This window comes from Capsicum annuum, chromosome 5, assembly GCF_002878395.1.
Source record: "Capsicum annuum cultivar UCD-10X-F1 chromosome 5, UCD10Xv1.1, whole genome shotgun sequence".
Lineage (NCBI taxonomy): Eukaryota > Viridiplantae > Streptophyta > Magnoliopsida > Solanales > Solanaceae > Capsicum > Capsicum annuum.
In genome coordinates, this window is record NC_061115.1 from 217,005,344 (window position 1) to 217,025,921 (window position 20,578).

The 20,578-nt window shown below is 34.8% G+C and overlaps 1 protein-coding gene and 1 non-coding gene across 32 annotated transcripts in view; both read left to right on the top strand.

The window, feature by feature from the left end:
• Positions 1-17,688: 17,688 nt before the first annotated feature.
• Positions 17,689-20,578, top strand: part of LOC107853686 — a 32,150-nt gene continuing 29,260 nt past the window's right edge. For 3 of the 31 annotated variants that reach the window (XR_007055576.1, XM_047412775.1, XM_016698658.2), the window contains exon 1: positions 17,768-18,375. Coding sequence is in view for 8 of the 31 variants with exons in the window: in XM_016698658.2 (XP_016554144.1) it covers positions 18,242-18,375 (134 nt within the window). In the remaining 23 variants the exon portion in view is untranslated. Of the gene's footprint in view, positions 18,376-20,194; positions 20,380-20,578 lie in introns of all 31 variants that reach the window. The other 28 variants (XR_007055568.1, XR_007055574.1, XR_007055578.1 and 25 more) reach the window with 22 other exon arrangements.
• Positions 18,808-18,925, top strand: LOC124898993. The gene has a single exon (XR_007056133.1). It is a non-coding gene; the product is annotated as a 5S ribosomal RNA (ribosomal RNA).

Sequence of the window (20,578 nt, forward strand, 5' to 3'; positions counted from 1 at the left end):
ATTACTGTTATGCATAATCAATTGTGATCTATGTTATGTTCCTGTTAATTTAAGATAACATGGCTCCCAAAAGAAAAGAAATAGAATCAAGTCTAAGTAAAGGAACAAGTGCAGCAGCTCAGCTACATCCACCACTCTATGATCTTGCTTTACAATCCTTATCTCAATAAGGAGCAGAAGATAATGAACATGGGGAGGAGGAATCTTTCAAAAGAGATGATCCAAATGCTAATAGCTCTTCCACCGAAGAGTTGGTCAAAACCTTCAGCATTGATCGTTATCCTATGAGAATGCAGTGCGATGGTGCCACAGATTTAATGGGTGATCTCGTGGTTAAGTCAGTCATGAGAAAATCTTTCGACGCCTTCAGAAAAATACTTCGAGAACAAAAATTGGATTCTTATTTCAGGGAAAGCTGCTTTGGGCAATATCTTGATTTGCCGGAGGACAACAAAGCTCATTTTCAGATGAAAATGGTATATGATCTTCTCAAGCGCAGGTTTATGTATGAAAACAAAGATAAGATGGATGAGTTGTGGATAAATTACTATGGCATGCCTGTTTATTTTGGTTGAAAGGAGTTTTTCATAGTTACCGAACTAAAATATTATCCTCTTTCTTCTTCTCAAGTTATACCTACTCTGACCCAAAAAAAAGCACCCCACACACCCAATAAAGGAAAAGGCAAGTCGAGTAATCATGATGACCTGGTGTCCATTGTTGGTCCTAGCTTCAAAAATAAAAATCTAATAGAAGCGTTGAAAGGTAAAGGACTTTCAAAGAAGCACAAACAATCATTGTGCTTGGTTTGGTTTGTACATAATGTTCTTTGGGCGAGAGACGTTAACAATAACATAAGCCTCGATTTAATAAATCTCTCCAAGGATATTGAGGCATGTAACAACTATACTTGGGGTTATGAAATTTTCAAAATGACTATCGAATATTTGTTGACTCCGCTAATGCCAAAAATAGTCAACTTATATGGCTTTCCATGGGCCTTCATGGTAAATATTTCTTTTATCATGATATGATTCATCATTTTTTTATTCAATAATGCTTTTGCTTTATTGGCGTTATGTTATAGGCTTGGGCATTTGAAGTCATTCCTTATTTGAGATAACAAGTGAACTACCAGGAAAAAGTTTCCTGTCCAAGAATTCTGAGATGGTTGTCGGCTAAAACTAATAAAAATACAAAATTTCTTGATCTTTTTAATCCTCCCAAGGAAGCAGTAAGTCCAATTCTAATCAATTTTTTGTTTTAATTAATGATTAAATGATTTCATTATCATTCAAAATATATGTACCGATTTATTTTAGATTGTCCATCCGTGGCTTGTTCCGACCAACCGAGAGTTGAAGATACAATTTTTTCTTACTTTACGGTCTGTGCAAACTTTATTGGACCCTAAGGTCATTGATGGAATAAAAATGGAATTGTTTGGAGCAACAACCATCACAAAAAAAAATAATTTTGGAGGGTGGGGCTAATGATGCTCCACTTATGGTTTTTGAAACAACAAGCCATTATGATTATGATCATAATGATTGTACAAATTTTTCTCCAGATTTTTCCGCATCTAGTGAATGTTCTTCATGCAAATGTCAAGACTGCAAGGCAAAACACGATGGAGTAATTAATGTTATTAATGCACTAACTGTTTCTATAAGGAAATGACATCTAAGAGGGGTGTCATTCCATCAAAGAGAATTTCATATCCAGACACTCCACTAAAGATCAAGGAAGCTAAGAGGAGAAGGAAAGACACTTCCAAGGCATCATCAATCATAAAAAAGCAAGATTGCATCACTTCTGTCTTTGTCTTGCACCTATGTTCAGTGTGCAAGGGCCACAGAAGAGCAACATGAGCTGAAGAAGGTGAATGTACATCATCTGTTCCAAAAAATAAATAGGCACATATCTGTTTCAACAGATAATACATCTGCTTCAACAGATAATACATCTGCTGAAAATTATCAAACAGATATATACATCTGTTGCAACTGTTGTCTAACCTGTTGCATCAGATTCATTATCTGTTTTAACAAATGAGTCTTATATTCCAATAGATGGGTCATCTATTTGAAATTATCATACTGCTCTAATTTACCTGTTCGAATTTGTGCCAACAGATAATCCATCTGATGCAACATAAGACTCATCTGTTGCAACAGATAGAAAATATGTTGTATATCTCTACTTAGTATTGAAGAATTACCCGTTTGAAGGGTTCAACATCTCGGACGAGGCTCCAAAAAAATAAACACAGTTGATCAACGACTATTCAGAATGGATTGTCGATGGGCTGTTAAAGCATCATGCCGGCAGGTACATAAATCAATTTTATGGATATTGGTTTATACAATTCTTGTTGTAAGAACCTGACATTAGCACATATAAATCATCATGTAGAAAACAAAATGACGAGCGCTACAAAGTGAACGAATCGAGTCTTGGTTTTAGTATGTTCGACTTTGTTATTGCACATCCCAAAATGAAGAATTAGTTCTATTTGATGTCACAGCCCCAAACTTGCTGGGATGATGAGGTTTAAATGCCATACATATTACTATTAATTAATACTTTATTTAATTGCATCTGCATATTGATTTTTTCGTCACGTAATTTGAAATGTTTGATAATATGTGCAGCACATCGATGTCATTTTTTACTACCTCCGAAAGAAGGCCAAGTTTCAAAAACAAGAATAATACAGATACACAACAGGAAATTGTTTGTAAAAAGTTTACATCAATAATGCCTACAATAGGTATTGTCAACAGCAGTCAGAAGTTTCCCGAAACGAGGAATGCTTAATCAACATCATCAAAGGTTTTAGCATTTCGGGTGTCTTACCTTGACATTTGGTCAACGAAGTGTACATCCCAATCAATTATGGTGATGAATTCCATTGGGTGTTGGCTGTCATCGTTCTAAAAGAGAGGCGCATCCGAGTTTATGACTCGATGTCGTGAAGGAGATGTTCTGTTGTTGCCGCCCATGCCGAGTAATTGAGCGATAGATTACAAGTACCAAATGATGGACTTGATGCCGGATTACTCCGCAAAAGATATGTTACTCTTTTATGCAAATACAGAGAAGCAAAATCTCATAAGCCATACGTAACCGACGTTAAAGATCCACGACGACCAAAGACGAATTCCGTAGCACCGGATAAAGAACAATTTGTCCATATTGATTAGATATTTATAGCTTGAGTCCGTCAATGTAATAACCTATCCTCTTTGGTTTAACTTGTTGATTTATTTGTAGAGTAGATCGTTTGTACCCATAATAATTTTTTTATATTTCATTTATTTGTTGAGTTATTTCATGTAATTTTTGAAGGCTTCGGTTTATTTTATTCTATCTATGAATATAATTAATTCTTGGTTTTGAACATGTTAATTGAAATAGAGTACTAGATTCAAATATCGCAATAGATAATACATCTGCTGCAACAGACGACATATCTTATCAAACAGATTTAGACATATATTTCAACATGAGATGCAACACGTAGGTCATCTGCTGGAAATTATATAACAGGTCTTTCTACTTTTTTTATTTGCTCTAATAGATTACCGATCAGTTACAACAGATAAGTTATATGTTACAACAGATCGTATATCTGTTGCAACAGACAGACTTGGAACATCTGCATAACGCAATAGATGACCAACTTATTCTAACAGATAATCAATCTATCACAACAGGTACTATATCTATTACGACAGATATAAAATCTGTTGCATTATAAAAATTCAACTTGGCCAGACATAAAAATTATTGCCACTACATGTAAAGTGAATTAGCTTGAAATGAAAATTTGTTATCATGTTCGTCTCTGTCTTTGTACATGTTCTTTTTTATACACAGGCTCCAACCATTTAGTTAGTACCCATATGCCCTGACCCATTGTATCTTTCCCACAATGGTGTCGCACACACCGATCATTTGTGTGCCGGCCAACAAACACTCAATATATGCAAGCAAGTATAGCTCGCACGCTGCACTGGTTGTATTTCTTGGGAGCTGGATGTTCTTATTTTGACCTTCAAAATCCCATGATTCCTTTGCCAAGACTTCAACCGGCAAATGATCCATCAGCTTACTCTGCAGCAACAACTTGGGCAACAACTTCAAGAGTGGCTTCATATGGGTTAAAAATGTCTTCTCACTGAAGACAGGTAAGTTACAGTCATAAACCTTAATCTTTCCCTCGTATAGTATCTCAACAGTGAGAAAATATGTGACATCCACGTTCATGACTGCAAGGATTCTCTTTGCCTTGGTCTAGCTCTTGCCATGTGGATATGGCCTCTTTCCTCTAACATATTTAATCCCTTCTTCATCCCATTGGAACGCAGAAACTAATTGATCAAATCCCAGGCCACCGGAATCAGCTATCTTACAGATTTTAGCGTACCTATCCTTGAAATTATTGTAGAAGTTGAGGTCTATTATCCTATCGGCAGCATCATAAGCATCCAAGTACGCTAATTGTCTGCCCCTCATGAGGCAGAGAATTTCATCAACATACTGTGGTATAAGAACATAATTTTTAAATAGGTTAGTAATTATGAGGAATAAAAACACAATTGAAAGGATCCGATGCAGAGGGTTCTCTAAATCAGTTCACAGATTACCCAGCCAACCCAACTTATGCAACAGATGTGTATTATGTTGCAACAGAATACCAAGTTTTTGCAACAGATTACACATCTGCTGCGTAGATTCTTCCTCATGGAGTAGATTGGAAGGGTAGGTTAGCAAAAGTAAACTTACCTTGTCCTCATACCACATGCACATATTTGTCATATTCGAGAAGTCTTTGGCGGCAAATGAATGCATGGTGTATTCTTTTTGAACCATCATCTTGATGAATTCTTCTAGATCTTTCTTCGTCTCCTTTCCAAGCTCCGCGAATATGTCCACCTTCTTTGGCGGCCCCTGAACTTCAACAACTATTGGAGCAGGGGGAGTTGCAATTTTTGCTGATTTCAGAATGGAGAGAATTTATCTAATTTTTCTTTTCTTCCTCCTAACCTTTATTGTAGGAGTGCCTGGCTCTCTCACCTCGTTGGATGGTATGATACCCCTCCTGGATTTCAACTCCTCGGTAGCTTCAATAATAGTCTCTATCTTTTCAAGGAGTTTATCCTCTCTGTCCTTGTACACTTTGTATTTCCAATAAGAGCATGAGGGTGAGGAGGGGTGAGAGGGACCACTGTAAGGATGGGAAGGACCGGTGTAGGGGTGAGAGAGAGGACCTATGCAAGGGGTGTTTTCAAACATATTTATTTTTTGCTGAGCACCAACATGCTCATAATCACGACTGGCAGCAAAAGCAAAAGCAGGATGGCTTCCACCATCACAAATAACTCCACCAGCAACACCCCCAGAAGAAGCACCCAGATCTGTTGCAGTTTGAGGTTGTTCGTGAAAAGCTTCAACATTAGGCTGACCTTGCCTAACTGCTCCTCTTATGGATGTTGATCCATCCAATTTCTTCTTTATTAACTCTACCGTTGGGTTTTTTTTTGTATCAACAAGACACAGAATAAGAAAAGAAGTCATCCCTAGCTCATTAATAGCAGGCAAGATCCAAGGATGGACACCCTATAAAAAAAGACAGGAGGAATTTAAATCATATAATAAAAATTTGTAGTCATTTGGGTTACATGGTTACATGGGGCTCAGGTTATGTTAACACAGCCAACTTATGCAACAGACGATCTAGCTACCACAATAGTTGATTTGTATGTTGAAAAACATTGAAAATATGTTACATCAAATTACCCATCTGTTGTATAATCTGCAGTAGATGGGTAATCTATTGAGTAGGGTTCAGAGACTAGAGCAACATATGGTTAATCTGTTGCAAAATATGGATCGTCTATCACAACAGATTACCCATCTATTGTACCAGTTTCAGTTGATGGGTAATTTGTTGCAACAGATGACCTATCTGTCACAACGGATGGAACATCTATTTCAATATCTTTCTTTGAGGCAAATTATTTTAGTTGAAATAAGACGTACTACATCATCCGGAGGGTTAAAGAGATCAGCCTCATTAATATTTTTTTGCTGCTCTCTACTGCAGCCAACCACCTAAGGATCCTTGGATGAGAAACCTTGTCTGGGTAATTCTTGAAATGCTTTCAGGGGGGAGGAATGGCTTTACATGCCCAAGCCTAAAAATTGTAAACAGGAAGCAAGCAAAAAAAATAAAGTCACAAGTATATTCAATATAAATTAATGAATGAGTAAAAATAATGATCAATTTTATCATGAAAGCCCAAGAAAAGCCGTATAATATGGTCATCTTTGGCTTTATCTCTTTTAGCAAATATTTGATAGTCAAGTAGTAGCTATCGTATCCCTAGGGATAATCGTTGAATTTTCCAAAATCATTAGCAAGTGCCAATAAATCATGTTCTATGATTTTTCTGACATCTCTTGCCAATAAAATAGAATGGACAAACCAAACAAAGCACAATTTCTCCCTATAGTGCTTTGGTATGTCTTTATTCTTGAGATCCGCCATCAAATCCTCTACTTTATAGCTAGGTCCAACAATGCCCAACAACCCATCTTTTTTACTTTGCATTTGTTAGACCCTTTGTGGGGTGCTTTCTTGATGGGAGGTTCTTCTAGGCGATCGCATCTCAAGCCCGTTACAATGACAAACTCTTTCAATCTAAAACAAACCGACATGCCATAGTAGTTGATCCAGACTCCATCCATCTTTTTTCCGCCCTCCTTCGGACCTCCATCATCCCCCGCATACTTGATCTTGCGCTTGAGAAGGCCATATACCATGATCATTGGGAAAAGGAGAGGGCGAGGCCCAGACAGCTCAAGAAAGTATACAAAGCAGCTCTTCTTAAAAAGTCCATCTATGTTTTCCTTCTTCATAATACTCCTAAGTTCGTCAAAATATTTCCCCAACTGACATTTAAGTATAAGATCACCAAATATTGCTTTAGGGCTATTCATCGGCATCGCAACTCGAAACTTGTCAATACTAATGGTTTTAACAGAATCATGCTGGAATTTCGATATTATTTTACTTCCCATTGGTGAGAAAGAGTTATCACCTTCCTCGACTTCATTTTTCCCTGACTGATATTGTTCTGGAAGTTCCTCCGAATCTATCTGTACTCTAGCCTTTTTTGTTTGGTAATCAAAAGTTGATCCATTTTCTCCACTTTTAATTTTCTTTTTTTTTTTAGAGACATCTTCTAACTACAAACAAAAGAAAAATAAAAAAAAAATACATTGCATTTGATGTCTGCATAATTTTTTAGAAAAGGTGAGACAAATTTCAATAAATTATTCTTACCACATAACAAAAAAAATACTCCAACGGACAATCCATCAGTTGGAACAGATGGGAAACCCAAATCTGTTTGAAGACCTATTTAATATCTCCCAATAGATATTCCACCTGTTGCAACAGGTGGACAAATTTTAATAAATTATTCTACGCCACATTACAAGAAAATACTCCAACGGATAACCCATCAGTTGGAACAGATGGGGAATCGGTTTGAAGACCTATTTAATATCTCCCAACAGATCTTCCACCCATTGTAACAAATGGACCACCAATGCCACCATCAATGCCACCAAGACCACCACCAATGTCACCAATACAAACATCAAGATCACCGACACCACCACCAAAAAATACAAATACCAACACCACCAACAACAGCCACCAACAACACCACAAACACCATCCAACAATACCACAACAGTCAACAAAACACTGAGAGAAAAATTAGGGTTTTCTCGGGTGCTTCCTACTTTTTTAGCATCAAAACTTAAAATTGTTAACCCATTCTCAAAGATAATATAACTAAAGGTCTTCTTTTTCATCATTAACTAAAAAACCCTATTTTTAAAAATAAAGAACAAATGTAGAACTCTTCTCGAACTCTGTTACCTGCTAAGATAGAGAAAATGACGGATACAAGCAAGAATGAAGTCAAAAAAAACAACTATATATAGCTGTAAATAGGAAGAACATCGACCTATTTTGAAGGGTTGAGCAATATGTTGAGTAGTTGTTGTTTGTATTGTTGAGAGGGAGATGAGACCCCGAGAGAGAGAGAGAGGAGAGAGAACTTAAGATTTGAAATAAAAAGTTTTTCGCGCAAATAGATGATTTGTGTGGGTTGATTTGTAATTTTGGAAAAGAATGACAAGTTTTGAAATTGCTTATTTGGTCCGAATTGATCTTAATTAATTTTAAAATTTTTAAAAGATATAGTTTTAAAAAAATTGAGTTGATAAGAACTCATTTCAACTCAGAGTGATCGATCGATGACTCAGGTCGGGATGAACGCAATACCAATGCCATGCAATTACAAAAACTCGATTGGATTTGTCGTTGACCCTGAGAGCTCATTCATTCATCCTTAGTTCCACCTAAATCAACTTAGGTTCTATTACTATCCTAACATTGAGTTGGTGAGAACTCATTTCAACTCAGAGTAATAGATCGATGACTTGGATCGGGTTGAACGCAATACCAACGCCATCCAATTACAAAGAATTGATTGGATTTGAAGTTGACCCTGCGAGCCCATTCATTCATCCCTAGTTCCACCTAAATCAACTTAGGTACTATCACTATCCTAACATTGAGTTGATGAGAACTCATTTCAACTCAGAGTGATCGATCAACGACTCAGTTCAGGATGAACGCAATATCAACACCATGCAATTACAAAGATACGATTGGATTTATAGCTGACCCTACGAGCTTATTCATTCATCCCTAGTTCTACCTAAATAAATTGTAATGAAATCTGTTGCAATAAACGATAGAGCTGTTGAAAATTTTCAAACAGGCATTCATATTTGTTGCAACAGAAAACATCTAATTTAATTATCAAATAGACATTTGTATCTATTGTGACAGATGACTGAGTTGTTGGAAATTTTCAAATAGATATTTATATCTGTTGTAACAGATGACATATCTGATTTAATTAATTATCAAATGAATATTTTCATCTATTGTCACAGATGAATGAGCTGTTGGAATTTTTAAACAGATATTTATATCTGTTGTAACAGATGTCTGAGTTATTCAGATTTCTAAATAAATATTTATATGTGTTGCAACAGATGACATATCTGTTTAAAAATTTTTTTTTCTCTTTTAATTTTAAAGCAAGCTTCTGGTCCAAGTAGTTAATATCAAGTAGTAATACTTACTACTAAAGGCGGTAAAAAATGTTTCTTGGATATCTCAAAAGTGAGTTCATTGAGCAGTCTTGTCTTGTCATTTCAATGGCACTAGTCTTAGTCTTCCTCGTGCCCCTCAAATTATTAATGAAATTAATTAATATTAATTAGTGAATATTGAAAACCCCTACGTCTACGTACACAATACATCTATAGAAATTATCTCATCTCTTTCTTCAGCTGCAGTTTATTTTATTCAACTCTCTCATCTTTTTCTTTCTCTCCTCTTTAGGGTCACAACCTTTTTTCTCTCCTTTCTCTTCTTTTCTCATAAAGATCTTTTCGGATCTAAACCTATCCATATCTTTCCTTGACTTAAATTTTTGTTTTGATCCCCTTTTTAATATTAAGGTATGGTTCATTATTGCTCTTTCATTCTCGTCTTCTTCTTTACAAGTTATTTACATCTATTTTTTTATTTAATTACTATTTACCCATATCATATTTATTAAAAAAATTTGAAGGAACTTTTAAGTGTTGAATAAAAAAATGAGAATTTTTATTACAATATGTGAAAAAAGTCATCTGTTGGGAGAAGTTTAAAAGTCTTGTTGACAGTATCAATTTTTTTTGTATGTATTTTATTTGTTTTTTTATTGTTGATACAGTTATTGATGTTGGTGGAAGGGGTGGCGTTGTTGGAACTTGTGGTGTGGTGTTGTTGATGGTTCTAGAATAAAGGATGTTGTTTCTTTGTTGTTGATGATGTTGTTAGAACAAATGTTGTTGTTTCTTTGTTGTTGATGTTTATACTGTTGTTGATATTGCAACAAATGGAGAAACTGTTGGAACAAATCAAACCACCAGAAAGGCTAGTTTGATGTATTCCATCAGATTCCGCATCTGTTGCAACAGACTCCACATCTGTTGCAACAGAATCCACATCTGATACAACAGATGGATAATATTCTTTTTGTGACCTCAATTTTTTTCCTTTTCTATATAGATTTAAGGAACTGACAGTTGATCAACTTTTACCAAACTATCGCAAGAGGCTACAGTAAAGATGGGTTTGGAGGAATAAGCTGCTTGCAGATGGAACCACTTCATATATGGGAGGTATGTATTACTAATAATGTTATCGTGGAAACACACATAGAGTGCACTGATTTTGTGAATGTTGTTTTTACCGATTACTCATAGATCGTTCAAACAAGATGTCTGCAATTTTACAGTTAAGATTGATAGGTCCGAACTGATAAGGCTGAGGGACCATGAATATGGTTCTGATACCCTGTTAAGATTTAATATCAGTTGTTGCTCATGTTTATTTGTCAAGCATTATGAAGGGATCTAGTTTTGGTGTCATTGTAAAGAGATTCAATAGAGATTTTAGAGGGCCTTCGAAGCTTAGCACTGCATCTAACAAGAACGGGAAACCAATATAGTTATTACCCTGGTCAAAATTTATATGGTTGGGTTGCTCGCTCGGGGTGATGATTATATGCCAGAAGGTGCGGTAAGAGAATGCCTTCTAGGGAAAATAGGTGGTTAACGGAAGACTATATCATCTGAGAGCTAATTAAAGAAGAGACATAGGGTAGAAAGTAACTTCTAGCAAATCCTTCTGATGGAATTATCTTAACAGATGCAAAATCTGAATCAAGTGCAAATATAAAAGTGTATTCGGTAATGTAATTTCGTCTGTTGTGTCTCTAAAAGAAAAATAATACAAATGGACATTTTGCTAGGGAGCTGCGTGGTAGGGATTATCACCTAGGTAGAAAATAGGAGATGACCAACAAAGCAGTCTCATGAGCATCGAGGGTTGAAATGATGTTCAGTGAGTCTAGAAAACTTACGTCAACAACAACTACAGTTAAAATAAGGAATCTAAGCGAAGGCGGCAAATTTTGAATTTTAAATTTCATCCCATACTTTCTTGTTTGTGTTTTCGATCAGGTCCATTGTTGTTGACCTGATCGGAAGCACAAACGAGATTGAAAGGCAAATAGAGTATCATTGCTTCCTTAGCAATATGGTTATAATTGATTGTGTTTTCTTGACTTGACATGCTTTCAACATTCCTTGGAGAAGATCAGATGCTTGTTGTAGTATGTGAATCTCGATAATTTTCAAGCTTGCCTCCAACTTGTTGATTCTGTATTCAAGTTGGTTGTTGTCATCTTCAAAGATGGTAAGGAGTCCCTCGTCTCTTGTGAGATCGATCAGGAACACTACCTTCAAAGTTATGGCATTATAGAAGCCCTTCAGAACACTTTCTTCAGAAGCTTAAAGGATACATGGAGGGTCGCTGTGTTTGTTTTAGGTCAAAATGTGTTGATGCATGTTGAAAATATGGTCCCAACAGTTGAACAACACACTTTTATCGAGCGTTGCTCCATGCATCTTGCTCAACTAATTTGATAAATTAGTCATGAAGCTACGTAGCGTGTGATCTAAATCGGCTCTACCAAGCCTATCAAACATTACGTAACTCCGAGCTCATTACCCTATCAAAAAAATATGACCGAGTTAGTGCACAAATCGAACGAGCTCAATCTCTCAGCTTTTTTGTTGATAGCTCTTCTTTAATATAGATGACAATATATCTGCTATTCAAAAGTCTACACCATCGCCAGACATGCTTGTCTGGGAGCAATTCTTCAGAAAGGCTGACAGATTGGGCTTATTTGATTTGTGCACTAACTTGGGCATATTTTTTTGATAGGGTAATGAGCTCAGAGTTACGTAACGTTTGATAGGCTTGGTAGAGCCGATTTAGATCACATGCTACGTACCTCCAAGCTTACTAATTTATCAAATTGGTTGAGTAAGATGCATGGAGCAACGCTCGATAAAAGTGTGTTGTTCAACTGTTGGGACCACATCTTCAATGTGCATCAACACATTTTGACCTAAAACAAACACAGCGACCCTCCATGTATTCTTTAAGGCTTTTGAAGAAAGTGTTCTGAAGGGCTTCTAGAATGCCACAACTTTGAAGGTTGTGTTTCTGATTGAACTCACAAGAGACGGGGAACTCCTTACCAACTTTGAAGATGGCAACGACCAACTTGAATACAGAATCAGCAAGCTAGAGGCAAGCTTGAAAATTATCGGGATTCACATACTACAGCAAGCATCTGATCTTCTCCAAGGAATGTTGAAAGCATGCTAAGGCAAGAAAACACAATCAATCAATCCATATTGCTAAGGAAGTAATGATACTCTATTTTCCTTTTAATCTCGTTTGTGGTTTCGATCAGGTCAACGACAGTGGAACTGATCGAAAACACAAACAAGAAGGCATGAGATGAAATTTAAAATTCAGAAATTGTCGCCTTCACTTAGTTTTCTTATTTTAACTGCAGTTGTTGTTGGCGTAAGTTTTCTAGACTCGCTAACATCATTTCAACCCTCGATGCCCGTGAGGCTGCTTTGTTGGTCTTCTCATATTTTCTACCTAGGTGATAATCTCGACCACGCAGCTCCCTGGCAAAGTGTCCATTTGCATTATTTTTCTTTCGGAGACACAACAAACAAAATTATATTACCAGATACACTTTCATATTTGCACTTGATTCAAATTTTGCATTTGTGAAGATAATTCCATCGGCCAGATTTGTTAGAAGTTACTTTCTACCCTATGTCTCTTCTTCAATTAGCTCTCAGATGATATTGTCTTCCATCAACCACCCTTTTTACCTCGAAAGCATTCTCTTACCGCACCTTCTGGCATATAATTATCACCCCGAGCAAGCAACCTAACCATATAAATTTTGGCCAAGGCAATAACTATATTGTTTTTTCATTCTTGTTTGATGCAGTGTGAGGCTTCGAGGTAAAAAGGGTGGTTGATGGAAGACAATATCATCTGAGAGCTAATTGAAGAAGAGACATAGGGTAGAAAGTAACTTCTAACAAATCTGGCCGATGGAATTATCTTCACAAATGCAAAATTTGAATCAAGTGCAAATATGAAAGTGTATCTGGTAATATAATTTTGTTTGTTGTGTCTCCGAAAGAAAAATAATGCAAATGGACACTTTGCCCGTGAGGCTGCTTTGTTGGTCTTCTCATATTTTCTACCTAGGTGATAATCTCGACCACGCAGCTCCCTGGCAAAGTGTCCATTTGCATTATTTTTCTTTCGGAGACACAACAAACAAAATTATATTACCAGATACACTTTCATATTTGCACTTGATTCAAATTTTGCATTTGTGAAGATAATTCCATCGGCCAGATTTGTTAGAAGTTACTTTCTACCCTATGTCTCTTCTTCAATTAGCTCTCAGATGATATTGTCTTCCATCAACCACCCTTTTTACCTCGAAAGCATTCTCTTACCGCACCTTCTGGCATATAATTATCACCCCGAGCAAGCAACCTAACCATATAAATTTTGGCCAAGGCAATAACTATATTGTTTTTTCATTCTTGTTTGATGCAGTGTGAGGCTTCGAGGGCCCTCTAAGGGATCAATGCACACTTAAAGTTAAGTCCAATCGCTATTGGTTCTCTGTAGTGACAACAAATATTGATCCCTTCTCAAAACTTGACACGCATAAATATGAGCAACAACCGTCAGTAATTCGTAACAGGGTATCTGCATTATCTTCATGAGGTCCTCAGCCTTATCAATTTCGAATCCATCAAACTTAATGGTATAATGTAGGATGTTGGTTGAATGATCAATGCCTAATCGGTTAAAAACTGCATTCACAAAAACATTGTACTTTGTGTGTGTTGTCCCGTTGACCTTATCAGTAATACATACTTAACTCACACATATATGATAGTGGATCCATCTGCACGCACCTTATTCTTCCTAGTCCATCTATGACTTAAATTGAATAAACAGATGACTAGCTAGTTGCAACAGATGACACATCTGTTTATATTGTCAAACAATTGGACACATCTGTTACGACAGTTGATCAACCAGTTACAGAAATCAAACAGATGTATACATATGTTGCAAAAGATTGCCATATGTTGTAAGTTATCTCATAGAAAGAATATATTTTGCAACAGATTACCCATCTGTTAGATTTATTTTAAAGTAATTTTCTTTTCTTTCCGAGATACAATAATTTATAAATAGGTCCCTCCTTACAAATATGGATGATCCAGATTTGTACAAAAATATTCATATCGAGTTCTTGCGTGAACTTCAAAGGCAGTTTGATGAACTTTAGAGAGATTTGGCGGACTTCGAAGCAAGGCTGCCGGATGAAAATTGTCCGATTGAAAATAATAATAATAGTAGTAATAATAATTAGGTAATGTTATTTATTTTAGAGCATGTATGTATTTTCCTCCTTTTGTATATTGGATCTACCCAAGGGATTCAAAAATCTATGAACATTCATTTCATTTTGTTGTCGACTTTGAATTTTTAATTCTTATTTAGTATTTAATAATAATTATTCTGTTTATTCCTTGTTCTCAACATGTCGACGGTTGGTGGTAGGGATTGAGCAACAATTTGTGTCTACAGAGGTTAATCTTCTACGACAGATCGATCATATGTTGCACCCGGCGGTTATTAATAAAAAAGGGTTATTGTTGTTATTGAGAGGGTGAAAAGAAAAAAACATGACTTTTCGATTATTCAATATGAAAAATGTTTTGTAAATAAATAATAAGGAAATAAAAGATAAACACAATTTTAATAATTGATCATGACTTTTCACCATTTTTATTTTTGAATTTATTTTTTAAAATTATTTATTATATAATAAAATGGTTATTATTTTATTAAGAAATTTGAAAAAGGTGTTTTTTTATTTATAAAATAAAAAGTAAGCAAATTTGGATTAATGATATGATGATAGTTATTTTTTAAAAAAAAAGTAGATTATATGTTGCAACAAATAAATTATCTGATGGAACAGATTCACTATTGTTGCACCAGATGATATATCTGTTATCACAGATCATTTATCCGATGCAACCGATATCGAATCTATCGTCACAACTTAATAAAAATGGTTCTTGAAAGAACTAATTAATAATAATAATCTGAAAAATCACGACTTATCACAATATTTCTTAATTTAATTAAGTCATTACTTTTCACATTAATCAAAAATGTAATTAATAAATGGAGGTGAACAGTTAGATTATATGTTACAACAGATAATATATCTGTTGTCACAGATGTGTTATCTGATGCAATAGATATAGAATCGGTTGCCACAATTCAATAAAAATGATTCTTCGAAGGAACTAATTAATAATAATAATAATAATATGAAAAGTCATGACTTATATCACAATATTTATTTTCTTAATTTAATAAAAAATGTAATTAATGTATGGAGGTGAATAGTCGCGCCTTTTTGCCTCTGATTCAAATTCAATCCTCTATAAATAGGTCCCTCCTTACTCAATCGTTCATTGTATCTCGTCTTTCATATTACACTCTAGAAGATAAGATTATGACTGACCCAGTGTGGGGCGTTGCTTTTCTGCAAGTTCCCGTGAATGAACTTTGGAATCAAGTTCGTGACCTGCAATGGGAACTGGGAGGAGTTAAAGCAAGAATGTTCCGCGAGATATACAGGTTGAGGAGGGCCTTGCTACTTCCGGTTGAAGATTGCCTGGCCGGCAATGATGATGATGATGATGATAATAATAATAATAATTAGATTATTATTTTTCTTTTAGTTTATTATATGTATTTTTATTTGGTTTTGTTTAATAAATAAATTATGTTTGATCTTTGACGTTTTAATCCATATTTAATTTTCATTCTGTCTGTTATCTTCTCAACAAACATGTCGACGATTCGACGTTAAAAAGAATAATTTAGAATCCAGTAGCAATAACAAGATTTATCTGTTGGGTTTGTGGCAGGGGTTGATGTATTGTTCAAAATAGATTACTCATGTTGCAATAGATAAGAAGTCTGATGCAACAAATAAATAGTCTGTTTCAACAAATGACTAGTTTGTTGCTTTGCTTGGCTCTGACGTTTTAATTCGTACTCCCCTGTCTCAAATTACCCGTCCCAAATTGAGATGCCACATTGATTAAGAAAAATAATTAATAACATGTCTAGTTTACCATAACCCACTAATCAGTTGGTGGGACAGTAGACGTGTTTGAAATAAACATTATTTGTTATTCAATCGAAATTTCATAAGAGAAGAAAGCTTTTAACATCGGTCGGCGTATAATCCCCCTATTAAATGATATTTTCATTTTAATTTGAAGAAAAAGTAATTAATGCAAAGGGTAAAACATGAATTTTTTTTTTAATCTTTTCTTGATTAATGAAAAAGACAAGTAAAATGAGAAATCGAATTAGGAAATTTGAGACGGGTAATTGGACGTAAGGAATAATTTTGAATCCAGTAGCAATAGCAAGAGTTGAAACATATTGGTTATCTGTTGGGTTTGTGGCAGGGGTTGATTTATGTTGTTTCAAATAGATTAATCATTCGTTGCAACAGATAATTAGTCTGGTGCAACATATAAACATTCTAATGCAACAGATAATTAGTTTGGAGCAACAGATAAACATCCTGATACAACAGATAATATGTCTGATGCAACAGATAATACGTTCGATGAACAGATAAATAGTTTGATGCAACAGATAAATTTTTTGATGCAACAGATTACTCATCTGATGCACCAAATGATTGATCTGCTTAAATTATGGGCACTTATGTTGGATTCATGATCGGGGTTCTATCCATTGTTAGAAAAACAAAAGTGTACTCAGATGACAAATACGAATAAAAATCATAGTTTTACTTACCAAAGTCACCTATGACGGATAAACATATTGATACAACAGATAATACGTCTGATGCAACAGATAATATGTCTTATGCAATAGATAAATCTCCTGATGCAACAGATTACTCATCTGATACATCAGATGATTGACCTGTTTAAATTGTGGGCACTTATGCTAGATTCATGATCGGGGTTCTATCCATTGTTGAAAAAACAGAATTGTGCCCAGATGACAAATACGAATAAAAATCATAATTTTACTCAATAAAGTCACCTATGAAGTAATGCCAGAGTGAAAAGTAATGTAGTAAACAAAATTTGACTGTTGTCGACAAGAAGAAGATGAAGATGATAATGAAGTAGAAAATGATGATAATGAAGCAAAAAATGATGAATAAAGAAGCAAAAACAGAAACAATGAACAACAAAAATCGCTAAGAGAGAGAAAACAATAATGAATTAGAAGAGAGAGAAATGCGTCTTTTTCCCTTCGTTTTCCGTTATTTTAGGTATGCATTGGGATCAAAGTGTAAATTTAAAAATTTATGGATTATTTTTAAACTTTCGCTACTTTCTTAATCTATAATAAAGTAATTATCATATCCAACTAATAATTAACATTTGTGTCACCTATACCTCATTTTGTTACCTGTGGCCCAAGCCCTAGACACTTGGCTAGTGGATTCGATACAAAATATATGCAAAAATGGTCTTCTAGTCAGCTCTGTCATATCAATAATTATTTTTTAATGATAGCAAACGAAAGATGTAATAATTAACGTGGCTACGGAATTAAGATTTTTACTATAGACTATAGAGATTCAAAATATAAAAAATTAAAACATTTGGAGGTCCAAATTTTTAACATCAGAAAAGGGATGATTTCATTTTTAGTTCCTCTATTGTTGATAAATTCTTATTTTGATTCTCATGATAAATTCTCATTTTTATTCTTATAATATTTGAGTAGCGAGCATTAATTAAACAAGCATTAACTAAACAATAAAATATATTTATTTTTATTTTACTGTCCGGCCGCCGGCCGAAACATTTTTCAGTTCCGACGTCAGGGCCGGAGCTGCTGTGGTTCAGTAGTGTCCGGTGATCGGAATTCCTTATCGGACTCCGATGATTGGAAATACCTCTTCGAATTCTACCGCTTTTATTACTAGCTCTCTTCACTTTTACTTGTTACAGTTCGATTATCGAGACAACATTTTATTTTAAAATGTGTTTTTCAATGTATTAATGTACATCTAAATTCATCGAAGAAATGAGTGTAAACAAGAAGAGAACCGGTGTCGGAATCGGAGTTGCTTTGGTTCAGTGGTTGTCCGACGATCGAAATTCCTTATCGGTCTCCGATGTTCGAAAAAATCTCGTCGAATTCAACTGCTTTTACTGTCGGTAAGAAAGTTAAAATTACTCGCTCCGTTCACTTTTATTTATCACAGTTCGATTATCGAGAATTCACTTTTATTTCTCACAGTTCGATTATGAGAATTAAACTGTATGAAATTTGAACAACATTTTATTTTAAAATGTATTTTCATTGTATTAATGTAAGAAATTGTGTGACTTATAATATATTTTACTACATAGTTTTCGAACTTCTAAATTCATCATCAAAAAGGAGAAGAAGTGATTGAAAACAAGAAGACATCGGTCTCCGATGATCGAAAAATCTCTTCGAATTCAACTACTTATAATGTCAGTAAGAAAGTAAAAATTAATAGCTTTCATTTTTACTTGTTACAGTTCGTTTCATGAGAGTTGAATTGTATGAACTTTGATCAATATTTTATTTTAAAATATGTTTTTCATTGTATTAATGTGAGAGGATGCGATCATACCAGCACTAACGCAGCGGATTCCATCAGAACTCCGAAGTTAAGCGTGCTTGGGCGAGAGTAGTACTAGGATGGGTGACCCCTGGGAAGTCCTCGTGTTGCATCCCTTCTTTTTGGGGGTCTTTCGGAAACAGCCTTTCTACTTCATCAGAGGTAGAGGTATGGACTGCGTATATCTTACTCCCCCAGACCCCACTAAGTGGGAATACACTGGGTTTGTTGTTGTTGTTGTTGTATTGTATTAATGTGAGAGATATTGTGATTTATTGTATTTTTTATGTAGTTTTAGAACATCGAAATTCATAATCAAAAGTGCCCATATGGAACCTGATGTTCTAAAGAGGTTGCATTTAGAACTACTGAGTTAAAAATTGCTGATTACTCTCTCATTTTTCTTTTATTTGTCACGTTTAGCTTTTCAAGAGTTAAATTGAATGAACTTTGACTAAAGATGTATTTTTTCATTGTATTGATATGTGAAAGATTGTGACGAATAGTGTTTTTTTATATAGTTTATAGTTTTCGAATATCTAAATTCATCATTAAAAATGCCAATATGGAAACTGATGTCCTGAATGAAGCTGTTAAGATTGCTATTGCTGCATAGTCTCTCCCTCTTTGATGTTGCATTTAGTACAATTGAGTTCAAAATTGCTGATGATTCATGAAGGAATGTCGAAATTAATCTCTCTGTTCACTTTTATTTGTTACATTTTGCTTTCGAGAGTCAAAATGTATGAACTTTGACCAACACTTTAAGATGTATTTTCATTATGGAAAAGATTGCAACTTATAGTATTCCTCATATTGTTTTCGAACATTTAAATTATGAATTTAAATATTGAATTAAATTTAACTCAATTTAGCTTCAAAGATTAGTCAAATTGACTCTCGTGAAGCGAAACGTGATAAGTAAAAGTGAACGGAGGGAGTAGAAAATAAATAACTAAAATCATGAACTAACCTATTGGATTAACGAAAGGACATTGCTATTGCTGTATACTATTTCGCTCTTTGCCATTCCATTTAGAACTATTGAGTTCAAATTTTCTGATTGTTCACGATGGATGTTCGAAGTGAAGAAAATAACTAACTGAAATCACGAATTAATCAATTTAATTAATGAATACTTGAGTAGACTTATCTCCTGATTATTGTCTTTCTCTAAGTTATTTCTCTGATTAGAGGTGTAAGCAGTGTATTTCCCCGACAGAGGGATTCCGTCTGTTTGTAATGAAGATTCCATTTTTATAAGTAATTAATTTGTGACTATAAGATTGAATGCTCTCTATTTATTGTCTAAGTTGGTATCTTTGATTTAAGGGGAAAAAAGTGTATTTCTTGACCAAAATATGACATGTGTCTTTTTTTGATAGTCATGAAGGGTCCAGAATTTTAAGTCTCTACGCTGATAAATTGACATGGCTATAGACAGTTCGTATCCATGTATATTTTAGGCATTTGAGAAGCATAATGTAGAGAAGGATGTAGCAGAACATATTAAGGACTTCAACAAGAAGTATGACCCTGCTTAGCTTTGCATTGTTCGAAAAAAATTTCGGTATATATGCTTGCTCCTGTGATATTTCCAGCTTTTTCTTTTTCAAGTACAGAGGTGCTGCATTGATTATATCGATTAACATTTGTAACAGAAATCAAATTTCGGTCTATCTTATAAGAAGTTGATGCTTTTGAAGATAGTATGGTAAAACAGCTAAAGATTAATTGTTCTCTTATAGCGACCTATTGCAATGATATGC